At 39.1% G+C, this 27722-nt stretch overlaps 1 protein-coding gene across 4 annotated transcripts in view; it reads left to right on the plus strand.

Annotated features, from left to right (window-relative positions):
• Positions 1 to 27722, plus strand: part of SLC4A4 (solute carrier family 4 member 4) — a 363818-nt gene that overhangs the window by 300982 nt on the left and 35114 nt on the right. For all 4 annotated transcript variants that reach the window (XM_070791561.1, XM_070791562.1, XM_019962896.2 and 1 more), the window contains exons 15-18: positions 687 to 757; positions 10670 to 10861; positions 23536 to 23649; positions 25203 to 25364. In XM_070791561.1, the coding sequence (XP_070647662.1) occupies positions 687 to 757; positions 10670 to 10861; positions 23536 to 23649; positions 25203 to 25364 (539 nt within the window). The remainder of the gene's footprint in view (positions 1 to 686; positions 758 to 10669; positions 10862 to 23535; positions 23650 to 25202; positions 25365 to 27722) is intronic.

Consider the following 27722-nt stretch of genomic DNA (forward strand, 5'->3'; position numbering starts at 1 on the left):
TTTCTTCCAAGAAGCAAGTGTCTTTTAATGTCATAGCGGCAGTCACCATCTGCAGTGATTTTGGAGCCCGAGAAGTTGTTATGCAAGTGACATCTTATTAATTCAACAAATGATGTCAAACTATATAAAGATAATTTAAAATTAGATTAAATGTACATGCCCATTATAATAAATTATATATAATTCACTATTTAGTATTTTTTTGTTTGCACACATTTTGTAGAGATATACTGCCTCCTATGAATTCCACAGTTCCAGAATCAGATGATTCTTAATTAGTAAAGCTTCAATTTATAAGATTTAACTGTATGTGAAGCCATAATCAACCAATTTCCTCACTTATTAACAGTCATTTTTTTCCACTAGGTAAAATATGTTGAATGCATTTTTGTAATAGAGGAGATTTCTTTTTCTTTTGAAACCTTAAACAAATTACAATACCATCTCCTTAAATATCTGTCATTCTTTCTTCTCAAATTAGAACATAAAAGATGTATCCAAATTTTGGGTTATTTAATCTAGGTGAAAGGTAAATACAGTTATAATTAAGAAAAATTTATTGTGCCTTTATGTTTTTGTTGAAGACATTTTTTAAATGCCATTTCCTGCTTTTTTAAAATTACTAATTATGAATATGGGTCACTTTAATCTTATTTTTATAGTAAAAAATGGTATTTTTCTTACAGTTAATATCTCAGTGTCTAATGATACCACATTAGCTCCTGAAGATTTGCCAACCATTTCTTCTTCTAACATGGTAAGTGACTTAATATTTTAAATCATTTGCATATTATATATTCTAATTATAATATTCATGATATGATGTTTCCTACCATTCAGTGATCCTAGTCTGAATACATATTTAATAGTCAGTGATATTGTAGGGAAAGAAAAAACACTTTCTGCGTTCTGATCAACTGTTTTTTTTTCTTTTCCTTTTTTCTTTCAAACTTCAGTATTTATTCCTATAACACAATTTTCAAACCTTCTCAGGAATTTGACTGCTATATCCATTAATTATCAGCTTTAAATATTTTCACAAGGGAAAGTGAGGTACGTTGCGAAGTGGGAGCATGGAATCCTCTCTTTGTTTCTAGTACGATTACAAACTCTTCTGATGACCAGATGGTGCTGTGTTCTCTTCATTGAGGGTGATTGTAGCAGGATGTTTCCCGTGTCACTTAGAAAGGACTGTGCCTCTGTCACATGATATCCTTTCCCATGGCTTGTAACCAAGGCTCTTTAAGAGACTGGAACTAAGCTTTAAAAATGAGCTGTTTTGCATGGAAGGTCACACACTGGAAGAAGACTTTTGTGTTGGAGAAAAAGGGGCAAGTGCTGTTTCAGACTTGCAATTGTGTTCCTTCTGCACTGGACATGGAATCTTACCAAGGAATTTCAGTCTTTCAGTTATAAAGGCAGAAACCATAATACTTTGTCTTGATAGAGTGCCCATCTCTCAGGAGACCAGAACACTTCTGGAGATATTATATAATCAGTGCCCACAACATCCCTTTCAAAGATGACGCTTTGTATCTTTCCTGAATATCTCTCACTTGACCTTGTTTCTCTCGTTTTCACATTCAATGGCTCTCTTGACTTCTTTCCTCACTGTTTTCTCTGTCTTTCTCCAAACTTTGCCTCTTTGTTTCATCCATGTTTGAGAGCACACGTGCGTGCACAAGTGTGTGTGTCTGTGTGTGTGTGTGTAAGAGATACGTATATGTCTTAAGGGCCACATAGAGAAAAAAATTCAGTTTTCAATCTTTGAGCCAGCTGACCTGGTGCCTAAAAGGATATAACTTAAAACAGAGAAAAATACTTCCTTCTAGACTTTTAAGAAACTTACTTAAAACCTAATTAAAATATATATGTAACTAATTAAGATGGTTAATTTGGAATAAAAATTAATAAAACATTTACTTCCAATGACTTCAAAAGAGATTGTTTCCTAACTTAATTCTTGTTGTAACTAATCAAGTAAAGCTTTAAAGTGAAAATGTTAGTCCCTCAGTCATGTTTGACTTTTTGTAACCCCACAGACTGTAGCTCGCCAGGCTCCTCTGTCCATGCAATTCTCCAGGCAAGAATACTGGAGTGGGTTGCCATTTCCTTCTCTAGGGAATTGTCCCAACCCAGGGATTGAACCTGAATCTCCTGAATTACCAGCTGGTTCTTTACCATCTGAGCCACCAGGGAAGCCCTGAACTAATAAATTTTTAAGTCCTGTCTTTGGGCAAGTCCTGGAGAGACTCTAGCAATTGACATGTAATTATACTAAGATGTCACTATAAGATTCATGGAAAACAAATGGAAGTTGAGGTTGACTTCTCATATGATTGTGAAGTACACTCACACTAATGATAATAATTTAGCTACCATTTATAAAGCATCTACAAGAGACCAGGTGTTTTATACATATTATCATTATTGTAAACCTTAATGTGTATTGTGATCATTTACATAACCTACCAGGCATAATTATCTCCATTTTATAAATGAGAGTGACTGAAGCCCCAGAAGGTAAATAACCTTTTCTTGGTTTAGGTCATGTAGCCATAAGTTAGTAGAACAAAGATTGAACTGAAATTTGGGTGGTTCCATAACCTGTGGTATTGCTAGTGCACCATGATGCTTCAGTGTTTTCAAATTGGAATGTTTACTATTGTTTACTCTCTTCATCCCTACGAATGCTCTGTACTCCAGGGCAATAGTCTCCTCGTGTGTGTATCAATTATGTACCTTAATTAATGTTCAGTTTCTATGTCCAGCTTCTCTAGAGAAGAATTTAGGGCAAAATATGTAATGTGTGTGTGTATGTAATTATAAAGGACAACTTTTTTCTAGTCTTCATTTCTCCTTTTCTATCTGTATCAATCCCTTTATGTATACTTTGCATAAACACACACACACACACACACATATATACATGACCCAGAAATGAATGTTAGAAAGGTAATATGACTTATTATCATCAATTATAGCACCTAATAGGGGCCAGGCTATTTACATTACTTGTCTATACTCCTCACAATACCTTTATGAGTTATGGTGTTACCTGTATTTTATAGATGAATCAGAGGCTTATAAAGCTTACTTAACTTTTCAAAGGCCATATGACCAGTAGACAGTAAAATCAGAATTTGAACTCAGGCTTTCTAACTCCAAAATCTGCCTATTTCCATTCTTTAGGAAAGCAGAACAGCATATCATGTAGAAGGACTTACAGATACCGAGTTCTCATGCCAGACTGCCTGGTTGCAAATGCAGGACTCCACTACTTAAATCACAAGCTATGGAAGCTTCTCAGCTTCCTATCTGTAAAATGATGATGAGAAGAGTATTTCCCTGAGACGCTAGAAGAGCCAGATTAATAAATAGGCAGCCAGCAAAATAGCTGGCACGTATACTTGTCTCTCGGTCAATGTCCGGTGCTATTTTTATTCTTTTCAGGTATTCTTATTGTTCTGCTAGGCCATTTGCCACCATCACTCAGGTTGGTGGAGAGAAGAAATTGGTAGCCGCTGCTTCTGACCACCTACTGGGTCCTCTGTGTGTTTGGCCACCCTAGCTTGGCTAGCCTGAACCTTTCCTAGGACCTACAGTCAACAGGGCTTCATCTCCTTCTTTTCATTCAGCAATAATTAGGTCAGGAAAGAAGATGCTGTAAAAGTGACGGGCAGCCCTTGGGCACCATGAGACTCCCTCTCACAGGGCCCCAAGAACATCCTGTCAGAGCAAGGGAGGCCTTTGTTCTTCAGCTTCATTAGCATGAAGACAAGCTCTCTTCTTCCTAGTGGTGTGGGTCTGTTTTCAGGGGAAAGAGCAGGAAAAACAGGGCATGAGAGCATTTAGACAGAGGTGAGAACATTGGAATAACAACCCTTCAAGAATAAAAAGCCAGGTTTTCCACATTTCCTTTTATTGTTGGAATCATTGTGTCTTGGTTTAAATTAATTTTTATTGGAGTATATTTGCTTTACAATGTTGTGTGTTGGTTTCTACTGTACAGCAAAATGAATCAGCTGTATGTGTACATATCTCTGCTCCCTTTTGGATTTCCTTCGTATTTAGGTCACCACAGTGCATTAAGTAGAGTTCCCTGTGCTCTACAGTAGGTTCTCCTTCATCACCTATTTTATACATAGCACCAATAGTATATATATGTTAACTCCAGTCTCCCAATTCCTCTCACTCCTCATCCCCTGCTTTCTTCCTTAGTGTCCATACATTTGTTTTCTACATCTGTGTTTCTGTCATTGTGTCTTTAAATTTTTCCCTCTTTGATCAGCTTTCCCATGGATTTCTCACTTGGAATATCCCTTTAACCTGCAAACGAAATTCTTGCAAAGGTCTCTGTAAGTCTTTGAGACCAGCCACAATTTATCCACACTCTATCTGAACAGTAAGTGTTGAAATTGGCTGGTAATCAAGATTACCAGCTCTCAGAGGCAGAGAACAGATTTCAGAATCTAATGTCAGAAGTTTCTCTTACGAAAACATGATTGAATGGATCAGTTGGTATTTGTTTTTCATGTTAGATTTATTTTTATAATTTGATTTTTTATTAAACTCAGTCATACGTTAAGATGCACAGTTCTTAATGTGCTCATTGCAATGAGTTTTGACAATTTTATACCTCATGTAACTACCACCTGAAGAAACATAGAGAACATTTCCATCATCCCAGAAAGTCCTCTGAAATGCCCTATTTCTTGTTTTAGGGCCCAGCTTTTTGAGCCTTGGGAGATCTTTGCCCAACTGCTCTGCTCACTCCACTCCTTCAGAGGTCAGCTATCTTAGCCCTTTCAGAAGTGCCTGAAAGCCTCACAGGGATTTCTCTCGCCTGTCCTTTCCTGCTTCCTGTCTTAGGAAAGTGTCTTTCTTGCATTTGATGGAGTTTCTGTGTCTAAGTGGTGTTTCTCTCAGCTGTCTTGTCAAATCTCTGCTGCTGCTTCTGCTGCTAAGTCACTTCAGTCATGTCCGACTCTGTGTGACCCCCGTAGACGGCAGCCCACGAGGCTCCCCTGTCCCTGGGATTCTCCAGGCAAGAACACTGGAGTGGGTTGCCATTTCCTTCTCCAACGCATGAAAGTGAAAAGTGAAAGTGAAGTCGCTCAGTCGTGTCCGACTCTTAGCGACCCCATGGACTGCGACCCACCAGGCTCCTCCGTCCATGGGATTTTCCAGGCAAGAGTGCTGGAGTGGGGTGCCATTGCCTTCTCCATGTCAAATCTCTAGCCTTATATGAACTCTCTGTGCATTTGGCAAAGACAATTAGAAAGTTTGGTGGGTGGATGCAGGCTTGGTTGATGCCTAGGGAGGGCTTCACAGAATTCTAACTTGTCACCCAGACTACAGAATCATTAAAAATTCATGAAAAATGTGGCTCATTTCTCCAGACCTCCAGTGCCTTGATCTTCCACCTGCTACGATCTTCCACCTGCTATGATCGTCCACCTGCTACTCTGCCAGGGATGAGGCAGTCAGGGACCTCTTCTCTCCTATGAAGATCTTGTAGCTTTTTGGCATTTAATTTACTTAGGATTTTTACATCCTTATCTTGTTGGTGGAATTTTTAAAACTATGATCTTATGAGAACTCCCTTGGTGGTTCAGATTACAAAAGATCCACCTGCAATGCAAGAGACGCGGGTTTGATCCCTGGGTCAGGAAGGTCCCCTGAAGGAGGGAATGGCTGCCCACTCCAGTTTTTATCCTTGTGCTTTGGTTGTTAGGTTGGGACTACTAACAGTCTCCTGCAGCTTTCTATATCTTAATCATAAGTAGGACAACCAATTACTTTTGATATTCCACAACAATATATGTAGCTACAGTTGCAGCTCATATACATCCCGTATATCATAAAGTAAGATTGCAGATCACTGCAAATCTAGCTTACCCACTGCAGGGAAAAAATCCTGAATGAGTACATTAACTACTTAAGCTTGAGACTTATATTTGTAGAATTACCCATAGGTATATAACTACACAAATATACTGTTTAAAGGCATATATTTTACCAGTTGATACTTGAAGAGAGCAAAGTAGAATCTTTCATTTTTATGTCTGAAGTTTTGCTTATTGTATTGCCCAGTGACACATATTATGTCTACATGGAGATGCTGTTAATCATGGGTCTAGGACCTATTACAGTCTCATAAATTCCACTTGGCAGTCAGACATGGAAGCACAACTGCTTTGATTTGATGTACCTTCAGGGTGATTCTAGGAGTTCACATTCTTTTCATGGGAAATGGAATGTCATATGAATCTTCCTGTGCATAACATTTTTGTGATTTTATCTCATTAAGAAAGTCAAGTGCACAAACCATTCTGTCCTTAAATCTCCTTAAAGATTACATGTTCCTACTTTTTAAAATATTATGGAAAATTTCAAACATGCCCTAAAATAGAATAGTACAATAAATCTGCATATATACACATCACCTAGCTTCAGTGACTGTCAAACATTTGCCCATTCTCGTTCATATATCCCCCACTTTTGTCTTTGTGGAGGATGCTGTGGTATTTTAAAATTTAAAAGTAATCCTTCAGTATACATTTTACTTTTAAGGTTTATGAATGTATTCACTCAATACAAATAGGGTCATTCTCTAGAAAATGAGATTCAGAAAAAAACAGCTTGAAATCTCTTTTCATGAGATTGAGCTCAGTTAAGACCCTCAGCAACTTAGTCCCATTTCCTTTGTATCTTTTCTCTCACTGCCCATTTACGCAGACACTCAGCTCTGGCCCACCTGGTCCATTCACTCTGAGTTCCTCCTCATGGTGATCATTTCATAAGTGGTGCCTAAAGGACTTATTAGATAAGTGAATGAAGCATCATATGTCCCCAGATCCACATCATTGCTCATGGTGTCTATCTAATGCTGTACCTCTCTGTTTCTGCTAGTAGAGAAGAAATATACACCCAAAGTTTGTCACGTTTATGCCCCTCTCCATGGGCTTTCGTTACTCTCTCTGCATTCCTTCCTGGTTCTGTTGCCTTGCCACTCTTCTGCCTACTGCCTTTTGAGTATGAGAGTTCCATCGAGATTGGGCATTTTTTCAAGGTGCAGTTTAACTTTTGTCTTCTCTGTGCTCAATGAAATTAATTAGCTCCTCTTCTGATCTACTAATCTCTGTACTATTTGTTTAGACACTTTCTTTTACTGCCTTGCATTATTAGTTAATATATACATGGACATATTTTATTTCTCCAATAATAAAATGTTGTTTTTATTCTTATTTATTGCTCCCTTAAAGCTTATCATAGTTATCCATGTAATAGGGGCCCAGTGCATTTTCTGTTTTCTTTTGGCTAAATCTTCCACTTTTTGTTTTGTTACTCAAAATAGCCTATGTCTAAGCGAAGTTGCATCATCAGAGTTAGGAAAAAATAGAGTCCCAGTTACATTTGTATTTCAGAGAAATAATGAACAAAAATTTTTTTTTAGTGTATATCCTACATATTGCGTGTATGTGTGTGTATAGTTGTGTGTGTGTGTGCTCAGTTTTGTCCAGCTCTTTCTGAACCCATGGACTGTAGCCCACTAGGCTCCTCTGTCCGTGGAATTTTCCAGGCAAGAATGCTGGAGTGGGTTTCTGTTTCCTACTCCAGGATATCTTCCAGACTCAAGGGTAGAACCCCTGTCTCTTGCATCTCTTGCATTGGCAGGCAGATTCTTTACCACAAGCACCACCTTGGAAAGCCCCACATATTACATGGGACATACTAAAAATGTTATTCATTGTTTACTTGAAATTCATATATAACTGGAAATACTTTATTTTACCTGATAATCTAAATTGAAAGTTTATTTGACTTTAACTTTGTCCTCCAGATAGAAAGAATAGCTATATTCATAGATAATCTTCCTTGTGGGTGTGTGTGTTAGTCGCTCAGTCGTGTCCGACTCTCTGCAACCCCACGGACTGTAGCCCACCAGGCTTCTCTGTCCATGGAATTCTCCAGGCAAGGATACTGGCATGGATTGCCATTCCCTTCTCCAGAGGAACTTCCCAACCCAGGAATCGAACCCTGGTCTCCTGCATGGCAGGCAGATTCTTTACCATTTGAGCTACTGGGAAGTCTTCCTTAAATATGTCAAATGTTAGGATCTTGGTGAGTGATTTCATTCATTCAGTTAACTAAGATTTCTTTTGGTGCTTGCTATATCCTAAACTGAATTCTGCCTCTGTCTTGGTCCACTCTTTCTTATTTTTTTGTTGACACACAGTCCCTTCGGTCTGCAGACACTCTAGTCTTTTCTGGGTTTACCCATCTGTGGTCCAGAGAGGCCAGAACCTAGTCAATCTTCCTCTCTCTTTATCTTAATCTTTCATCTTCCTCCATTCTTGTTTTTACCCATAACTGGGTTCTTTCTCCGCCACAAACATCTTCATGTCCAAAGGAAATGGCAGCCTCCAGTATTATGGCCTGGAAAATTCCATGGACAGAGGAGCCTGGTGGGCTGCAGTCCCTCGGGTCGCAAAGAGTTGGACACAACTGAGCAACTGAGCATACAGTTATTAGCTAGAGTTTAAGTTCTATTGGAGTAGGAAACTGTGTGTTAAGGTGTAGATACCGAGGTTTATACATGCTACCTAAAGATTTTATGCTGGAGCCTTAGTGAAGAAGATGTCGGAGGCTATATTTTCTGTACAACAACACAAAGAATCATTTGAGGCATGCAAAAAATGTGATACTAGCATTTTAAGGTGACATAAGCAAGAAACATGTCTGTCATTTCTTGCACATCTGTATAGTTTTCATCTCTCTAAGAAAATCAATAAAGCTTCCTGTTGAGATTGTTTTAATGCCAGTCACCTCTTTGGGGAGTTGGAGCTGTAATGAAGGATTCTGCTGATATTAAAGTGCTGAAATTATGGTAAATTTTTGTTTATTTTAAACCAAAGAAATCTGTTACCTGTTATGACCTCTAAACTTTAAAGGTATACTTAAAAATATCCATTTACAGAAATCTGAAAAACAAAATGAAACTGATTAATCACCTCTCAGAAACAGAGTTTAATAAAAGAGTAGTTTTGAAAGTCAGCTGTTTACAAGTTGAAACTAATATTTCAGGGAAAAATCTAGAGTTTATTTTTTTTTTCCTGACTTATGTAAGAACTTTACGTTTTGAGTGCTATAAAAATATGAACTCTTTCTGGCCAGAGATTCTTCTTTTATGTGTGTGATCTTCTTTTATTACTAGATTACTTATATCAAGAAAATGCATGAATAGTAAAGGATATTGGTGATGCACTGGGTGTGAGGTAGAATGCCTGCCTTCAAAGGACAGGAAAAATTTATCTTTTTGTATTTATTTGAGAGGTGTCCGCAAATTATTCTTCTGTTAGCACGTGACATACACATTAGCCTTGCAACTAAGAGGAAGTCTGACTCCTAGTACCAGCAGATTCAATGTCTGGTGAAGCTCTGCTTCCTGGTTCTAGATAGTCTTCTCATTGTGTCTTCACGTGGCAGAAGGAACAAGGAGCTCTCTGTTTTGCAAGGGCACAAATCCCATTCATGAAGGCACCACCCTCTTGACCTAATCACTTCCCAAAGGCTCTACCTCCAAATACCATCACATATGGGGGTAAGGTTTCAGCATATGAATTTTAGGAGAGCCCAGATATTCGGACAGTAGCACCCCATTAGTGTTGGTCAGTAAGTGGCTGCAAGAGAGCATAACCTTCCAAATGAGGCTGCTCTTATGTCATGAAAGGCAGTTTTCTAGAGAAGAAGACAGCTGTGAGCTTATAACAGCTAAAACTCAGCATCTGGAGAATGGGTGTCCTGGCCTTATCTAGTACCATAGCTAAAGGATTCTCCTGCGTTTTGGAAACAGTGAATAGGAACAGAATTACACTGCTATCGAGAAGTGCAGCATTGGCAATGTGACCGCAATTCATGAGACAGAAGAAAACTTGAAAATGGCCTTGTGAGCTTGAGGCCATGAAACACAGGGAAGGAGATCCCATATCCTACTGCTCAGCCCATCACAACACATTCCAGCAATGGATGCTCATGATGCTGACCCTGGAGTCAAAAAGAAAAGCTGTGTTTCATTAGGATACACAATTGGAAAAGCAGAGATCTCCAACATTTTTAGAGTTTAGTTCCTCAAGTCACCAATCTCTAGTTATTTTGAAAAGAAATAGCTCAGTTGTGAAAGTGTGGGGTAAATTAGTTAGCCAAATATAAACTTTAGAGCATTGAATCTAGGGCCATCAGATTGAAGCACAAGAAGCTGTGCAGCACAGAAGTCAAGTTTTTTTGGACATCAGATATGTTTCGGAGAGTCTCACGTTTGGAGACTTAGGAGATTATTATGTCTTGGTTTACTCTCAGGAAGGTTCACAGGAAAGGACTTTTTGGTTTGTGTCTATTGAACAGATGGGTGATTGTAGGGTTGTAGTATAAACCAGGTAATGGATTGCATCATTCTCACTGTATTTTCAATAACTGTCAGCCTCCTGGCCCCCCTTACCTGTTATTCCATTAACACCTCCTCAGATTTCACCCTTCAGTGGTTTATCCTTGGACTGTTCTACAGAAGTTTTTAGTATAAATTCCCGTATAGTCCATCAAGGATCAAAAGCTGCTTTTGATATGTCACACTGTTCTCCAGAAAATGTTTCATGTTTTTCTTCTGCAGTACCATAATGCTACCTTTGACTGGGCATTTCTGACGACAAAGGAGTGTTTGAAATATGGAGGAAAGCTTGTGGGCAACAACTGTGGTTTTGTTCCTGATATTACACTCATGTCTTTCATCCTCTTCTTGGGCACTTACACTTCTTCTATGGCTTTGAAAAAATTCAAAACCAGTCCTTACTTTCCAACCACGGTGAGTACTTGAGCTTTAAATAATTTTTATTGAATTCCCACTGTTTCAATAAAAATACAGTTTTACAAAATGAAAAAGGCACCTGTAATTCAACCTTTCCAATATGATTTTGAGTGTTAAAAAATGCTTTCCAGTCTCTGTGCATACGTATTTTTGACATAATTATAGTCTAGCTTTGAAAAACCTTTCAGGATTTTGCTCGCATAATTCTATCCTAAATTCTGCCTGTCTGAATTCTGACTGTACCGAAAGGAAAAAGTAGGTGTATTCTATATAAAAATGCACAAAACCATTTAGATCTGTGGATCTTTGAGATCCATGGTGTGTTTAAGTAGTTAAGCAAAAACTCTTTCCTTATGAATTAGGAATTTTGACGTAGAATTCTCTGTTCATCAGCTGTACTTGTGAGTAATTTAGTAGTTGGGCTATGGGCTGTGGGAATAAATGTAAACTGTGTTGTTACACAAGTACTGGTATAAGATATGGGTGTCATCTGAACCGGCCTTCCCTTCCCATAGTGACGAATGCCACGATAGAGAAACACAGATAATTGAGCTGGCTTGTCTCGTGCAGACATCCTGTCTCCCATTAATATGCTTGGGTGAGCTTCAAGTCAAAACTGTGGTTCCTGGAGAGACTACAAGATAAGACCAACATTTAGTTAATGGCATTTTGTTTTCTTAACTGCAGAACGAAGCTAATCCTTTGCTTTACAGTTCAATTCTCACTATTTAGGATGTCAGTAGTTCTTAGTAATCTTGATTATACTTGATTTTTATCAGTGAGCTGCTCTTTACAACTGGAATCTCATGAATCTCTCCTCCTGAGCTCTGTGTAGAAAGACCAGGAGAACTTGGAAGACAGGATATGTAGTGGATAAAATTCCTTTTTTATTCCTGGGGAATGAGACTGAAAATTAATACATTCATTTTCAGCTAGGAAATGTTTTGTCTTTGATATTTCTTATGAAATGGAAAGTAAAAGCAAGAGTTGATGATTGTCTCAGTCTGTCTGGGTGACTATAACAGAATATTAGAGACTAGAGGACTTGTAAACAACACAGATTTATTTTTTATGGTTCGGGAGGCTGGGGAGTCCAAGATCAGGTGCCAGCATGGTTGGGTGAGCGCTCTCTTCCTGGTTCCTGGGCAGTGTCTTTTTCACTGTGTCCTCAGGTGGCAGAAGGGCTGGAGAGCTCTGTGGGGTGTCCTTCATAGGAACACTAATGCCATCCCAAAGGCTCCATCCTTATGCTCTTCCAAAGGCGCCACCTTCTAATATCATCTTCTTCGTGGATTAGAATTCCAACATATGGATTTTGGAAGGACAGCATTCAGACCACAGCAGGTTACTGTGGTCTGCAGATTTCATTAGAAATGTTCTGAAATAGCTGGCCCAAAGGATGAAAAATTTCCTCAAAGTGAAGTGTAGCAAGAAGTGTTCAACTTTGTCTGCCTTGAAAGGGCATCACGAAGTGGTGGTCCGTAGGCAGAATTCAACCCTCGTCCATTGTTTGTCTAGCCCATAGTTTGTAAACACACACACACACACACACACACACACACACACACACACACTTGAGGGCATAGGTGGAAACTGTCCTTTGCAGGTAGTTAATTGTTCTCACTACTACTGCTCTCTATTGTCTAAGACTTGTCTGCTTCACACATTCAGGTTAAGTGCTTGTCCCTGAGACTTTGAGCTTGTAACACCGGTTCCCATACTGGGAAATGTGCTTACTTGATCCACCTTTTCAGTGGTATGTTATGTGAAGAACAGTTTCCTGGGTAAAGGTCTTTGAAGACGATTTCTTCTTCTCTATTGAGATTTTTCCTTAATTATTAATTTATGGCACATTTTTTTTTTTGGCTCACACTTTGGGAATCATCACCCTTTTTGTCTCTCTCATTTGCCATAGTGTGAAAATTAAAGAATTTGTGAAGCACTTGTAAATCGTAGTTAGCAAAATAATTTCAACCTTAAGACGAATAGTGATCATTTTAACTGTTTATGTAAACATCACCTTTTTTTCCCTGCAAATTCCAAAATCGATAATAGCTCTTTGAACTTAAAGAAATTTCTCCTTATAAGAGCCCAAGCAGGTAGCTTCTCAGACATTGATAAACGCTGTTGAGAAAAGTTGGGAAAATATTGAATATGTGAAAATAAAATAATGAAGGCATTCTAGTTACAATTCCTGTTGAGAAGGTTCTCAACTTTGTTTACAGCTGCTTACACCAAATTATAAAATAAACAGGTAGGAGGACATATATTTGATTTCCAAGGAGAAGTGTTCAAATGTGTAGGCTTTCACACTATCATCTCCCTCCCCTCCTCACTTCACAGTTATAGCTAACTAATAATACATACATACATAAATTATAAGAACATCTTTTTTTCCTCTCATTTGCCAAAATATGTTTTCATTTAAGCCGTCATTTAGAAGTATGATCTCTGTAAGTAGGAGCAAATATGTTTATAGATTCATATACTTGTATTTTGGGCTTCGCAGGTAGCGTTAGTGATAAAGAACCCACCTGCCAATGCAGGAGACATGAGTTCTATCCCTGGGTCAGGAAGATCCCCTGAAGGAGAGCATGACAACCCACTCCAGTATCCTTGCCTGGAAAATCCCAAGGACAGAGAATCCTGGCAGGCTAGAGTCCATAAGGTTGCAAAGAGATGGGACACAACAGACTTGACTTAGCATAGCACATACTTGTATTTTATATTCTATAGTTAAAACTTATATGCTTAAATGTGATTACTGTGCTAGTACTCAAGCCTAACTGTTACTACTTCCTCACTCTCACCAACAATTCATGTGGAACCTCTAAAATCGCCAAATGCTAATCCTGGTTGGCAGTGCCCTTGCCATACAAAATGTCCAATTCTCCTTTAATTCACACAGCCATCGCTCTCTCTTTGTACTTCTTTTCCTAAATGTTTGTATGAGTTGTTAATTGATCAAGACTGAGAATTGCTAGGAAACTCTTACACTTCTGTTTTATTCCTCACATCAGTTAGCACCAGATTGGATGCAGGCTAGGCCCTCAATTCTTGTTGGCTAGTGGAGCCCAGTCAAGTAGAGGTCAATGCTGCAATTTATGGAAAGAGCACATATGCAGGAACCCAGAAGCTGTGGATGCTAAGGCCAGCACTGCAAGTAACTAACAGGGCACCCTTTGATAGCTTACTGTGGACTTCAGTCCACACCCATAACAGGGGAGCCCAGCTAGATGGCAGTTAATATCCTTTAAACTCTAATATTCTATAATCTTAAAGAGAGTTTTCTGATTCCATCTCCTAAGATAAAAGTCTCTACATTTAATTTGTGCTTATAGCAGTGAGAAGGAAGTACAGATTCCCGAGTCCATTATTAATAATCTCCATTTTTATGCCAGGTCTTCCTTTGCAGCTGCTGCCAGCCTCTGTCTGTGGATGATCCACAGTTATCATCTAGCAAATTCAAAATTATACACTCAGATTAGGATGGTCTGAGGGGTTTAATGAAAGCGTGATATACAAAGGTGACATTAGGTTGGGGGAAACTACAAGGGAGCGTTTAATGTCCAGTGATAATAACAGTGGAATTGTTATGATCCTTGAATGAAAGGATGTGGAATGAGAGCGGTTGCTAGAACCCGGGAGAAGAGAGAGTGGTAGAGCTTTCCAGAGGGGCCCCGTGAACTCCTTTGGATTGAGAAATTTAGCCAGCCTGACTCAACCTCAAAGGGATATAGCTATAGGAATCAATAATCTGATCTCTCTCTTCTCCCGATAGCCTGTCTGGGCTGAAATCTGAAATCTGGAGAGCAAGGGAGCCTATCGTAGACCACATAAGTCAGCTTCCCAAGGCAGTGAGCTTGGTAGAAAAGAGTGGAAAAGGATCTGATATGACAAAAATGATATCCATCATATTTACCTTTCTAGGATTTTCTTTATCGAGTTAAACTCATCAGTCCATTTGATTAACCTGCTGTAATAGCTCTCCTTAACATGAGCTTCCCTGATGGCTCAGATGATAAAGAATCTGTGTGCAGTGCAGGAGACCTGGGTTTGATCCTTGGGTCTGGAAGATCCCCTGGAGAAGGGAATGGCTACCCACTCCAGTATTCTTGCCTGGAGAGTTCCATGGACAGAGGAGCCTTGGCAGACTACAGTCCATGGTGTTGCGAAGAGTCAGATACTCCTGAGTGACTAACACTTTCACTTACATGTATACCTCTGTCCCCCAGTTCAGTCTCTCTCACTGTCTTTGCCCACATCAGGGTTGATTATCTGCTCTCACCTTCCCTCATGAAGCCAGCCACTGTCAGTCCATCAGTGTGAGCACTTAAGATGAAACAGTTTGCCTTTGGTAACTAACAGTCCATCAGGAATTTTTCTTATTTTTGATGTGGACCATTTAAAAAATCTTTATTGAATTTATTACAGTATTGCTTCTGTTTTATGTTTTGGTTTTTTGGCCGTGAGTCATGTGGGATCTTAGCTCTCTGATCAGGGATCAAACCCATATCACCTGCATTGAAAGGCGAAGACTTAACCAGTGGGCTGCCAGGGAAGTCCCAGGAATTTAATCTATCAGATACTTCCAGATGCTCAGTGGAATGTGATAGAGTAGTGGTACCCGCCCTGACTGCCCCCTGTGCTTCCCATCCCTTTAGGAGGGGTGCAGTGGTCTGTTGTCCCATACATTTCCTGTTCTGTTATATCGGCCTCAAGCCTTTCACCAATATTTTGTCATCAGAACTTCCTAAAGGAGCATCACAGCATAATCGGTGATCTTTTCTAGCAGATGCCTCGGGGCTTTAACAGGAAATGTTCTTCCAGAGTCCTCTACCAACCAGTGATGCTACTCCTGGAGCATAGATGCCATCGCTGCAACATATGGTGGCAAAATGAAAGCAGTCAGCTTAAAGATAGAGCAGGATTGTGATTAGAACTCATAAATCTATAGAGCCTCTCAATTAGGCAGAACTATAGATGGCTGGATGGCATCACTAACTCGATGGACGTGAGTTTGAGTGAACTCTGGGAGTTGGTGATGGACAGGGAGGCCTGGTGTGCTGCAATTCATGTGGTTGCAAAGAGTTGGACACGACTGAGCGACTGAACTGAATTGAACTGAATTGGTACTTTGGCATAGTCAGATGCAGTGTGGAAGGCTGATGTATGTAATTGGCATGAAAGTGTTTTTCTCAAGGATCTACTTAATTTCCTCTTTTCCTCGTCTTAGAATAAGATGTGATGTGAAAGGTTTTAATGATTACATAGAGGTAATCTGTGGAAAGAAGAAGCCTTTTTTGGCTGTGGTACCTTGTTGGTCAGAAGCACTATCAACTTACTTATCCATCACAGAAAAGTCCCCAGCATTGAAATCTATTCATTAATACAAAACGGTCTCCTGCTCCATTTCTAGATTGTTTAATTTATACACGTGTGAAGTTGCTTCAGTCATGCCTGACTCTTTGTGACCCTATGGACTGCAGCCTGCCAGACTCCTCTGTCCATGGGATTCTCCAGGCAAGAATACTGGAGTGGGTTGCCATGCCCTCCTCCAGGGGATCTTCCTAACCCAGGGATCAAACCCAAGTCTCTCATGTATCTTGCATAGGCAGGTGGATTCTATACCACTAGTGCCACCAGGAAAGCCCTTAATTTATACGTATGACTTATTAACTATTTGTTTAAGGAGTTTAATTTTTGTACCTTAATATTAAATTATAGAACCACCTTCTTTTAAAGCCCTGGAACCCTTTATTATCATGGTTTGGGGGAGAGGAGATATAGCCAAGATGGCCCTATTAGAGGATCAAGAAGTTTTGATAACTGAGTCTTAATCATCGAATTTTAGTGTTAGGACTTTGAACAGCATCAAATCCAACGTTGCCTCTTCATTCCTGACAAGTGCTCATTTGTGGGCTGCTTGAATGACTCTCAGGGAACTTCACATCTCCAAGGCATTCCTGATAGAAACGCGAATCAACCTTTCCATGGCCTCTGTCCTCGGGGTCTGCCCTCGCTTTCTGAAGCTACACAGAACAAGTGTAGTCTTTCTTTTCTATGACAGATTTCACGTGTATGAAGGTAGTTTACTCACTACAGCTTTTTGAGGTCTCTCATCATTTTTTTTTTTTTTTTGGTGGTATGTTTTCTGGACTCCTGTTCTACTGGTCATCCTTCTCTGAGTCAGTTCCAAATTTTCAGTTTCAACTGAGAATATAGTGACCAGACTGGGACATAGTATTTTCCAGGTGATTTACTTACTTGGGCCTGGCACTCATTCATGTGGGTCTTTTTCTTCTGCTCAGTTTGAGGCAGAATGGAGGAAGAGGAAGAGGCTGTGACTGCTGGAGTCTCCTTAACTTCCCTGCTGAACCACTTTCTTAGGCCCACTCCCCTCTGCCCCTGCTTGGAAAAACAATCTCTTTCTGGTAGACTTTTACTGGTAGGCTCTGAGGCCCTCCTAGATAAATAACACAATCCAGTTCCCTTCTTAGTTCCCTGGATCTCTCTGACTCTGGAGCTTATGACATAGAAATCCTGGAGTCTAAATCAGACTTTCCTTTTAGTGAACTCTAATTGTGTGTGTGTGTGTGTGTGTGTGTGTGTGTGTGCGTGTGCTCACGCTCAGTCTTGTCTGACTCTTTGAGACCCCTTGGACGGTAGCCCACTAGGCTCCTCTGTCCATGGAATTTTCCAGGCAAGAATACTGAAGTGGGTTGCCATTTCCTCCTTCAGGGAATCTTCTTGACCCAGGGATCTAACATGAGTCTCCTCTATCTCCTGCATTAGCAGGTAGATTCTTTACCAGCTGCGCCACTTGGGAAGCCCAAATTCTAATTCTAATTGAGGGGATCAAATTTTAAATTTTTTTATGATATTTTCTGCCTTTTCATGACTGCCAAAAGGCACATATTTTTCTGACATACTTTTTTTTTTCTGTCTAGGATAAATGCATTTTTTACAGTATTGTTTAGCATTTTCCATGCACTGCAATCATGAGAGGAATTGACATCATGAATTAATATTTATTGAGAACCCACAGGGTGCCTGCTGCTGTGCTTGTCTCTTTGTAACAGCTCCATCCATTGAGAACTGCTCTGCAGGCTCACAGCCTCTCCCCCAGTTAATTTGGGAGCAGCTGCATCCTTGCAAAGTGAAAACCAAATACCCTCTGGGGCTTCTGAGGAACCCAATCCATTTTTTATCCCTGTAAATTAACTAGCTTCTCACTGTTGGTGTCTCAACAATTATGACTCTCTTAATAATTAATATAGTATCATTCTTCATGAAGAGTATGTGTATAATAGATTTATTAGGTTGTTTTTGCCTAAGAACAAGAGAACAGCGTATGGTTATTTGAATTTTCCTTCCCACCCACTTAATTTCTTCTTTGCTTTGGTAGTTTAAATATTTAAGCCAGGTTGTTTTTTATTAGATTCATTGAGATATTTTGTAAGTCTGCAGAGGACAGAAATATTTTTCTTTTCATTTTTATAATTAAAAATGGTAAATAAAAAAACTCAAACTATTCTGATATAAAAAAGTCTTCATTGAAATATGCTTTGCTTTTCACCATTCATGAGTGGAGGAATTATTATATGTCATAGCACATCTGTGTACCATTTAAAAAACAGCAAACTTTTTTTTATAGTTAGTCCTTGATATATGAGTCAACTTGTGTTTCACTTAGATTGTAATAGTTTATATTCCTAGGATGTTGAAGTTTGAGCCTGGAGAGACTTAGGGACTTAGAGCATTTGACTGGATAGACCCATTAGTTATGATGTTTGTCCAAGTTAAATCTGAGGCCTCTGAATCCACAGGGTTAGCATGAAATCTTGTAGGAACAGTTTTCTCATGAAAACTTTGGCACTTCTAATCATTATCAATAATAGCTAGTAGGAGATTAGGAACTATGGGTTTCTAATTTGATTTCTTTATATAAAAGAGTACTATTTTGGTGTTTTTGAAGGAGATCAAGTTTGGTGAAGAGGGAGGATAAAATAAACTAAAAATGGAAGGAAATCCATACATGTTTCTTTTGCTAAATATGTTTGGAAAATGTGAGAAAAGCCCAAAGAGGGTGATTCTTATTCCTTAAAGTCAGATGCCACGCTCTTATATCTGAGTCCTAGAGTATATCTAGTAAACTGGGTGTACTCAGTGCTTGACATTTTTAGGGCATTTTTAATGCTTGATTTTTTAGTTTCTGCTGTTGGTTTTGCCTCATTCAAATTAAAGGTTAATTTTAGTATAGGATAAGAAGAGCCTGCTAAAATAGCACCCCCACCTACCTTCTCTAATTAGAGGATTTAGAGTTGAATACAAAAGTGGCCAGGGAAAAATCAATTTCCTTGACTATGAAGTTTAAATTAGATCCAATATCTTAGAAATGAATGTCTTACAATAAACACCCTCCAGGGGTGGTTTCTGCTGTTCCTGAACAGTATTGTACAATTTAACGGGAAGGAAGGGGAAATAGAAGCCAGTATATTGTACAGAGCATATCACCCTGGCTGTGATTTTTAATGGGGTTAAACAATATTATGAATAGAATAGCTTTTCTTTCCCCATACATTTTAAGAAATGTAATCCTGAATTACTATCATTTGACTTCTTAGGTACTGTTACACACATAATATGGGCTTCCCTGGTTGCTCAAGGGTAAAGAATCCGCCTGCTAATGCAGGAGATGCAAGTTCAATCCCTGGGTCAGGAAGATCCCCTGGAGAAGGAAATGGCAACCCACTCCAGTATTCTTACTTGGGAAATCTTGTGAACAAAGGAGCCTGGTGGGCTACAGTCCATGGTGTTGCAAAAGAAATCAGACATGATTCAGAGACTGAACAACAACGATACATATAGTATAATATTACCACACGTGACAAGAATGCCATTGCCAAGGGTTCTTACAAATTTATATATAATATATAAATTTGTGAAACTAACGATTAAACTAAGATAAATTATCTGTTTATTTATATTGTTTTTCCATGGCTGCTATATCAAATAACGATAAACATAGTGGCTGAAACACATTTATTGTCTTGAGATCAGGTGGTCAGAAATCTGAAATGTGTCTCAGTGGCTAAAATCAAGATGTTGGCAGGACTGTTCTTTCTGAAGGCTTTGGGGGAGACTAAGTTTCCCTGCCTTTTCCAGCTTCTAGAGGCTGCCCACATTCCTTGGCTCTTGGCCCCTTTCTGCCATCTTCAAAGCCAGCAGTGATCAGTCCAGTCTTTCTCATGCTGCATCACTCTCTGACATAGATTCTCCTGCCCCCTCTTTCACTTAATGGGAATTCTTGTGATTACTCTGGACCCACTGGAATAATCCTAGTTTCCCCAATCGCAAGGTCATCCGATTAGTACCCTTAATTTCTGCTGCAACTCGAATTCTCCCTAGCCATGTTACATTACATATTCACAGAGTCAAGGAATTAGGCATCTTTACTGGAGCATTATTCTACCTTCCACATTATCTGACCTAAATTTTTGCATAATTATCCTGGGTGATACCTTGGCAACGTCCTGAAGCAGGTGAGTGGAGACAGGAAGATGGGACGCAGGAACCATATGAGATAACATAGTGGTTTAGATAGGATGGGAATAGCAATGGAGGTGATGAAAAGAGACAGGATCTTTGGAGGTAATTGGCTGACCTGTTAGATGTAGGATGTGAGAGGAAGAGAAGAGTTGTTTGGATGGTCCAAAGTTTTTGGCCTAAGCAATAGGGAAAAAAAAATCGCCGTTAATGAAGATGGAGAAAACTGCTGAAAGAGCAGTTTTAGGGCTTTGGTGCTCAGTGTGTGGAAGGCTGAGAATGCCTCCTCTCCTAAGTAAAGAAGCAACGTTTCTCCGGTACTTGGTAGTGATTTCAGTCGGGCAGGTCTTTCCCCTAGAAGGGCCAGAGGTGCGGGCCTTATGGAATTTCTACCAAGAAATGGCAGATTGGGTTCATTTGCTAGCCTCTGCTTCCCTCTTCCTATTTATGGGGCCGGGGGCTGAGGTGAGGAGAAACACTGACTTTTTAATAGCCATTATCCTCTTTTGGAGCAATTTCTAGGATATCAGAGTTGTCAAAAAATTGGACTTGCTAAATGAGGATTGGGAGGGTGATAAAGAAGAAAGAACTCTTTTTTTGCCTTTGCAGTGACCTCTGGTCTTCAGTGATTCACAACCTACTGGACCAGAGCAGTTGTAACATCTTGATATTAAACCTGCTTCACAATGACCATCACTTGCCAGACCATCCCAAATTGGCTGTGTCAAAACTTAACTCGCACAATCTAAAGAAATGGGTGTTTCTTCCAATATTGAGCCCCTGGAAAGAGCCTTTTTTTCTGCCAGAATTCCAGATACTTCCAACCAAAATGAGCTCTGCGTGGCAGTTTCATATTATTACTGGGCTTTTATTTCTTGTTTCTTGGAATTCAAGATTCCTTTCAAAGACCTCCTGACAGTAGATTATTGAGTTATTCCAGTGGTTTCTGCAGCCAAAGAGACTTTGTAGAACTTGAAATAACCCGAGTCAATGTATATTAGGAGAGTTTATGGTGTTGCAGGTGTTATGCTAAGCACTTTCATGGCTTATCCTATTTAATTCTTATAACAAACTGATGAAGTCATAGGGATTACTTTGGCTACATTTTGTGGTTGGAGTAATTAAAGCTAAGAAAGGATAAGTATTTACAACTAGGAAATAATGATGCTGGAGTTCCAAGCCAGACAATCTGATTATAAAAACTGTGTTTCTAACTGCTGTACTATATGTTCCCCAAAATGATTCCTGCCATCTATTTGTGCTTGTATTATTGTTTGTGATTGGTGTTAAGTTGCCCCTAAAGTCTCATAGCTGGCTCTCTGCTCCTCTGTGTGGACTTCTCCAGAAAGCTAGCCCAGTCCTCCAAGAGGGAAAGGAACTCCTGGTCAAAAGGGTCATCTTTGATCCTGCTGCTAGTGAGTCCTCAAGGCTCCTGCCACCCAGAGACAGTCAAGAATTGAGCATGACTCAGCCTTCATTGAAGGCAAAAGGAGAAAGGGGCGGCAGAGGATGAGATGGTTAGATAGCATGAACTTTAGCAAACTCTGGGAGAAAGTGGAGGACAGGGAAGCCTGGTGTGCTGCTGTCCGTGGGGTCACAAAGAGTCGGATACAACTGAGTGACTGAACAACTACAACATGTCCTTCACACCCACATTGCCAAGGAATTCCATTCTCCACTTTAGTTCCTCTTGAATACCTGCTTGCCATAGTCATACTGCTCTTTCAGAAGACCGTCTGTCTTAAGAACTGTGCAGCCACTAAGCCCCATCACTGATCTCTCTTCATCTAGCAGCATCAGAAAGCTGACTGCTCACCCTAAGATAATGTGACCACTGCTGAATCAATCCTGGCAGGCTTCCTTGAGTATGACTGACTGTGAGCTTCATGAAGACATGGATTGTATCTGTTTTGTTCACTGGTATCCCTGGCATCAAGCCAAGTATTAGGTTCAATTGGTCCTTCATTTTCATGGAAGCAGAAGTTGTGAATACAGAGAGCTGAATGTGCTAAGTAAATTTCTGTTGAATGATCAAACTGTGTACCACCGTGAATACAAACCTTACTGGGAAACTCAGCTGTTTGTGCACCAGTAATGCTTGTAGGCCATTGTCAGTGCCACTAGTCACTGCAGAGGCCCTGACAATCAACTCAATGGTCCCAGGCTCCCCTGCTGAATCAGATATGGCCATTCTGCACCCACGCCATGGGAAAGACTTGAGTTTAACACACATCCCACAAAGCCCAGCCCATGTCCTAGCCAGAGGCAGGTACTTAGGAAGTTTAAAGGCTGTAAACTAATGGTAATCACAGTTAAGTAGTGGAGAGAGAGAGGCTCCACATACAGGAAATTTTAAGCACTAGCCTAGAGTGAAAAATACTTTCTTTGGCCAATTTAGTGAAGCCATCAGATTTCTGTCTTCCATCACTTTTTGTTTCTTTGAGGTCTTCAGTCCATTCATTAGTCTGAAACTGTAACCCCTTCCTTGCTAAGTTCTTGGAGTTTTCAGATTACCTTGTGGAAATTATCTTGCTCTGTACTCATCATTGTTGTTATTTAGTCACTTAGTCATGTCTAGCTCTTTGTTACCTCTTGGATTATAGCCCACCAGGGTCCTCTGTCCATGAGAGTTTCCAGGCAAAAATGCTGGAGTGGGTTGCCATTTCCTTCTCCAGTGCATTTAGACAATACTACCTCCCAGATAGTAAAAAGAATTCTATGTCTCTGTGCAGATTTTTATAACATGTCTTGAAATTTCATCCATATCCAGCTCTCCTTTCTGTGACATACGGGAAGAGAGTACAGTACTTCAAGGATATATTTTATTTGATTCCCTTCCTTTATCTAAACACACATATACAACACACACACCTGCTTGGTGCAATTAGATTATTTCTGGCCAGATAAGAAAGTTATGCAAAAGCAACTTAAAAAAAATAATCTCCCTGCAGTATGACACCTCCTTTAATTTGTTGATGAAGCTGTTACTAGAAACTGTTAGCAAATAACAGAATTCTTCATTCACTTCAGAGACATATATATATATATATATATATGTCATATATATATGACATACGTATATCCAATGCTTAAAGGTTCCTGTTTCTTTTTTCTCTTCCCAGGCAAGAAAGCTCATCAGTGACTTTGCCATTATCTTGTCCATTCTCATCTTTTGTGTAATAGATGCTCTAGTAGGTGTGGACACTCCGAAACTAATTGTGCCAAGTGAGTTCAAGGTAGGTGAATTTCTGTCTTTTGGTCATTCCCTGATTTTGTTTCTTTTCCCTTATTCTATTTTGTCTTATCTCCGAGTTAGTTTTGTATAGTTACCCATTTCTTTATGTTATAAATGGTCTCTTGGTACATTTATAACCAATGTACATTTTATCTATTTTTTCACTAAAATTAAATGCCTGACTAGAACTAAATGCAAGGTTCACATTATACTGATTTTGATTGAAAATACACAATTATAAAATCTGTTTTATCTAGAGGATTTAAAATATCCCAAACATTTTAAAACAACTTGTAACCTTGATGCATATAATAGTTCTAGGATGTAATGTAACTATTATCATCCTGATTTTGTGAAGTTGAGATTGAAGCTTATAAAAATTAAACTATCCAAGGTTACACTACTAATTCAGTGCTGTTTTCCTGCTACCAAACGACTTGCTATAACACACATGTTTCTATACAAAGAAGATGTGAGAATTATTCATTTTATAAACTTGTTGGTATGTGAAGACCTAACGGGTAAAATTTACGTTTCAGCCATTCTTGAATATCCCTGTCTAAATTTTCCATTTTAAGTCTTTCACTTATTTTCTAGAACACCCCTAATGTTTCTCTTCATCCCTGATAACCATATATTTGCTAAGAAAAATTAAACTAACAGCAGTTTTAGCTTCATGACTACCTAATGAGAAAGGAATATCAGTGTTATAGCAAACAAATTTTTTTTTTTTTGCATTTTCTCTGCCATTAGCAAAGATAAGTTCTCATTTATTCAGTTATTTAAGTCAGCATTTATTGAATGTTTGCTTTAAGTCAAGCCTGGTACTAGGGATTTGAAATACATTGAAGGGCAAGACATAGTTCCTTTCTTTCTAAGCTCACAGCCTGGTAAATGTAGTAAAATGTGTATAGGTTCAGTGATGGGATTATGAGCCAAGCGAAACAGAAATATCTTTAGGAGAAGTGAGGATTTCTCAATAGTAAATGTGGAAAAAATAATTCATAGATAGGATTCTATTTTAGTTTATTTGTATCGTTTAAAATTTGGAAAAGAATAGGAAAATATGAAAATAAGAAATATTTAATATAACTTTAAATATTTGTAGCTTTTAAATGAAACCATTTCAATTTGGCAGTAGTAGACATAACTTCAGTGCAGTTGCTAAAACTTATGGACAAAATTCAAGGTCACTTTGTAGTTTCTTGCCTCCTTCATTACTGAATATTGCATTTGGGTTTTTCTTATGGCTGTCCCTTAGATCACTTTCTTCCCTCCTGAGTCTTATCTTCGATCATCCTGATCATGCAAAATGACATTTACTTCTTTTCCATCACCCTATATTCTTAGTTTTCCTTCATTTAAAACATTGCCTAAAAAATAACCTCCTTTAGGAACTTTTTGGTGAATAATCTTTGTCTAACCTATCAGTAAAACTGTTTCTGTTTTTTTAACACGCTGACTCTCCAAATACAAAACTGTCATCCCCACTTATTTTTCGTCATGGAGTATGTATTAATATTGTTTCAAATAATGTCTTCTCTCTTCTTCAAGCCAACGAGTCCAAACCGAGGTTGGTTTGTTGCACCGTTCGGTGGAAACCCCTGGTGGGTGTACCTTGCAGCTGCCATACCTGCTTTGTTGGTCACCATCCTGATCTTCATGGACCAGCAAATCACAGCTGTGATTGTAAACAGGAAGGAACACAAACTCAAGGTAATGTTCGCAACAACAGCTATCACTGCCTTCTCCGTTCTTTGTAAGTACTGCTTAAAAATACCGATTACTTCAAAAGCAAGATAGTTTAATTGGCATGTTATTCAAGACTTGACAGAGTCGTAGATCACCCTGTGTGGACACATGTCCTCAGTGTACTACTTTTGGAAGACCTTATTTAATCCTGGAAAAGATTGTTTCAAATCATGTTTTCTTCACCACTGGAGAGGGCAGCATTAACTGTTTACCACTAAGCCACTGTTATCCTTCTGATTTTAACTTGGTAACTGTCCTTAATGAAGGCAAAGACAAATGCTTTTTCTAAAAAACTGTTGAAATAAAAGTGTGGGTTTTCTTCAACCTTTGCCAGAGTTAATTGGTCAAAATAGTCACAGTGTCATCCTCCATTCAAGGAGGTGCGGATGGACTCTGCTGTTTGATGGAGGGATAGTACTGTTACCTTGCAGGACAATATGTGGCAAAGAAGATGTTGATTGCTTAGACGCTTGATGGATATAGTGTTCATACTTTATATCCATCGATATATTTTTGAGGGGGTGGTGGTAAGACTAATTCATGGAAGGCCAGGATAACTTTACACTGTGTTTTAGGCTTAAAGTTTTCCAAACTGCAAAGGTAATGGGAATGCCAGCCCCAAACTCAGTTGTAGTTTTATGGTTAGGAATATTTTTAGAGATTTTTTGTAACGGCGTTATATCTAGTGACAAGGCAAAAAGTAGTATGTATCTTCACTGTCTTTCTCTCTGGGGGGGTGTTTTGGTTTTTTTCCTAGTTGACCAAATGGCTATACTGTGTTTAGAGTATCCTAGTTTTATTTCAGGGGATGTCTCCCATCTATACCCTTCCCCTCATGTGTCCCTAGGATTGGTGTTCAGTCCCTAGGATTCAGTCATTCTAACTCATGCCTGAGCCCCCCAAAGATTAGCCCAGTGTTATAGGGCAGGCTCAGGCTCTTGGGTTTACCGATGTGGTAGATTTATTCTTTCTTGCTGCCATTATTTTTTGTTTCCAGTATTTCTCTTACTTTCTGACAGATAGACCATGATTTCTATGAGACATTTTCTGTATTTTGCTGAGCATTTTTAGATGTTCTATACTGGGAGGCATTTTGGTCTTTGTTTAGTTTGAAAGGCTGGAAATGGATGTTGACTAATATATTTTATTCCTAAAATATTTGGAAACATCTTCTTACTTTTCAGATCTAGTTGGTCAGATTTGGTATGTATCCTTGAAGGCAAATGCCTATTCTTTTGCCCATTAAGTTTCCTTACTAATAAATGCAGAATTTTGAATTTAGCAAGTTTAGGGTGGATAAAATATTGAAATTTTATTCTTCTATTCCCTGTAGAAAGCATTGGAAAATCAAGGCATATTAGGATTTACCTCTTAAAATAGGAGCTGAATATATTTTAAAAATGTTTTCATCACCATTGGAATTGCTTATTTGAAATCTTTCCTTTGAATGACAATAGTTCTAGAATAAGTGCCAGTGTTTTGACACAAATCTAAAGATACCAGTGGGACCATGATCATGAATTGAAGGCTTCTCACTCTGGATATTGTTTTGTTCAGATTTTGTTTGGAAAGAGGCTGTGAAATGTGGAAATTGAAAATTCTGTCTAAAACGATACAGAGCCCTGACTGCTATGAAATTGGTTCAAAAGAGAAACCTGAAACAGTGAGGGAGATGGAGGCATTGCGATGTGAAAAGCAGCATGTTCGGGGGTGGTGTTTGCTTTGGCTCTGAGTCCAGTGGCCCTGGCTGGCTGATTGCTCTGTTTGGAATGGGACCCACCTTTCCATTGTGCAGATCAGCTCTGTACTGATGAGGAACACTAAGGCACTTGGCTTTTTGTGGCCATCATTTTGCTTAGTTATGTTCCACATTATTCCTGCAGTGCACTCAAAAGCAAACGAGCTTCAGCAAGGTCATAACTTCTTCAGGGATTTTTCCCTGAGTCATTGGCAGAAGCAGAAAGAGTTTGAGCTTCAGACCTCAAAGCAAGGGATACTCCTCAGAAGGAAAGTGATCTTAAGTGTAAAGATAGGACGTGGGAGGGAAAATCATTTGGAATTAGTATCCAGAGATAGGTATTAGATCATTGTAGCAATACATTTTCTCTGATATACTCTATGGTAAAACCTTTAATTTGAGTGTGTTTTCTTGGATAACTACAAAAGGTGCCCTGTTTTACCTTTTTCCTTTCTATCCCTTCTCTCATACCTTAGACTCAGTGCTTTAATCTCATGTCTAGACTATTCTAATGGTTTAACCATGAGTTAATGACCAATCTCCTTTGTGTCATTTCAAACCCTGGAACTTTTTAAAAAAACTTT

This window comes from Bos indicus, chromosome 6 (genome assembly GCF_029378745.1).
Source record: "Bos indicus isolate NIAB-ARS_2022 breed Sahiwal x Tharparkar chromosome 6, NIAB-ARS_B.indTharparkar_mat_pri_1.0, whole genome shotgun sequence".
NCBI lineage: Eukaryota > Metazoa > Chordata > Mammalia > Artiodactyla > Bovidae > Bos > Bos indicus.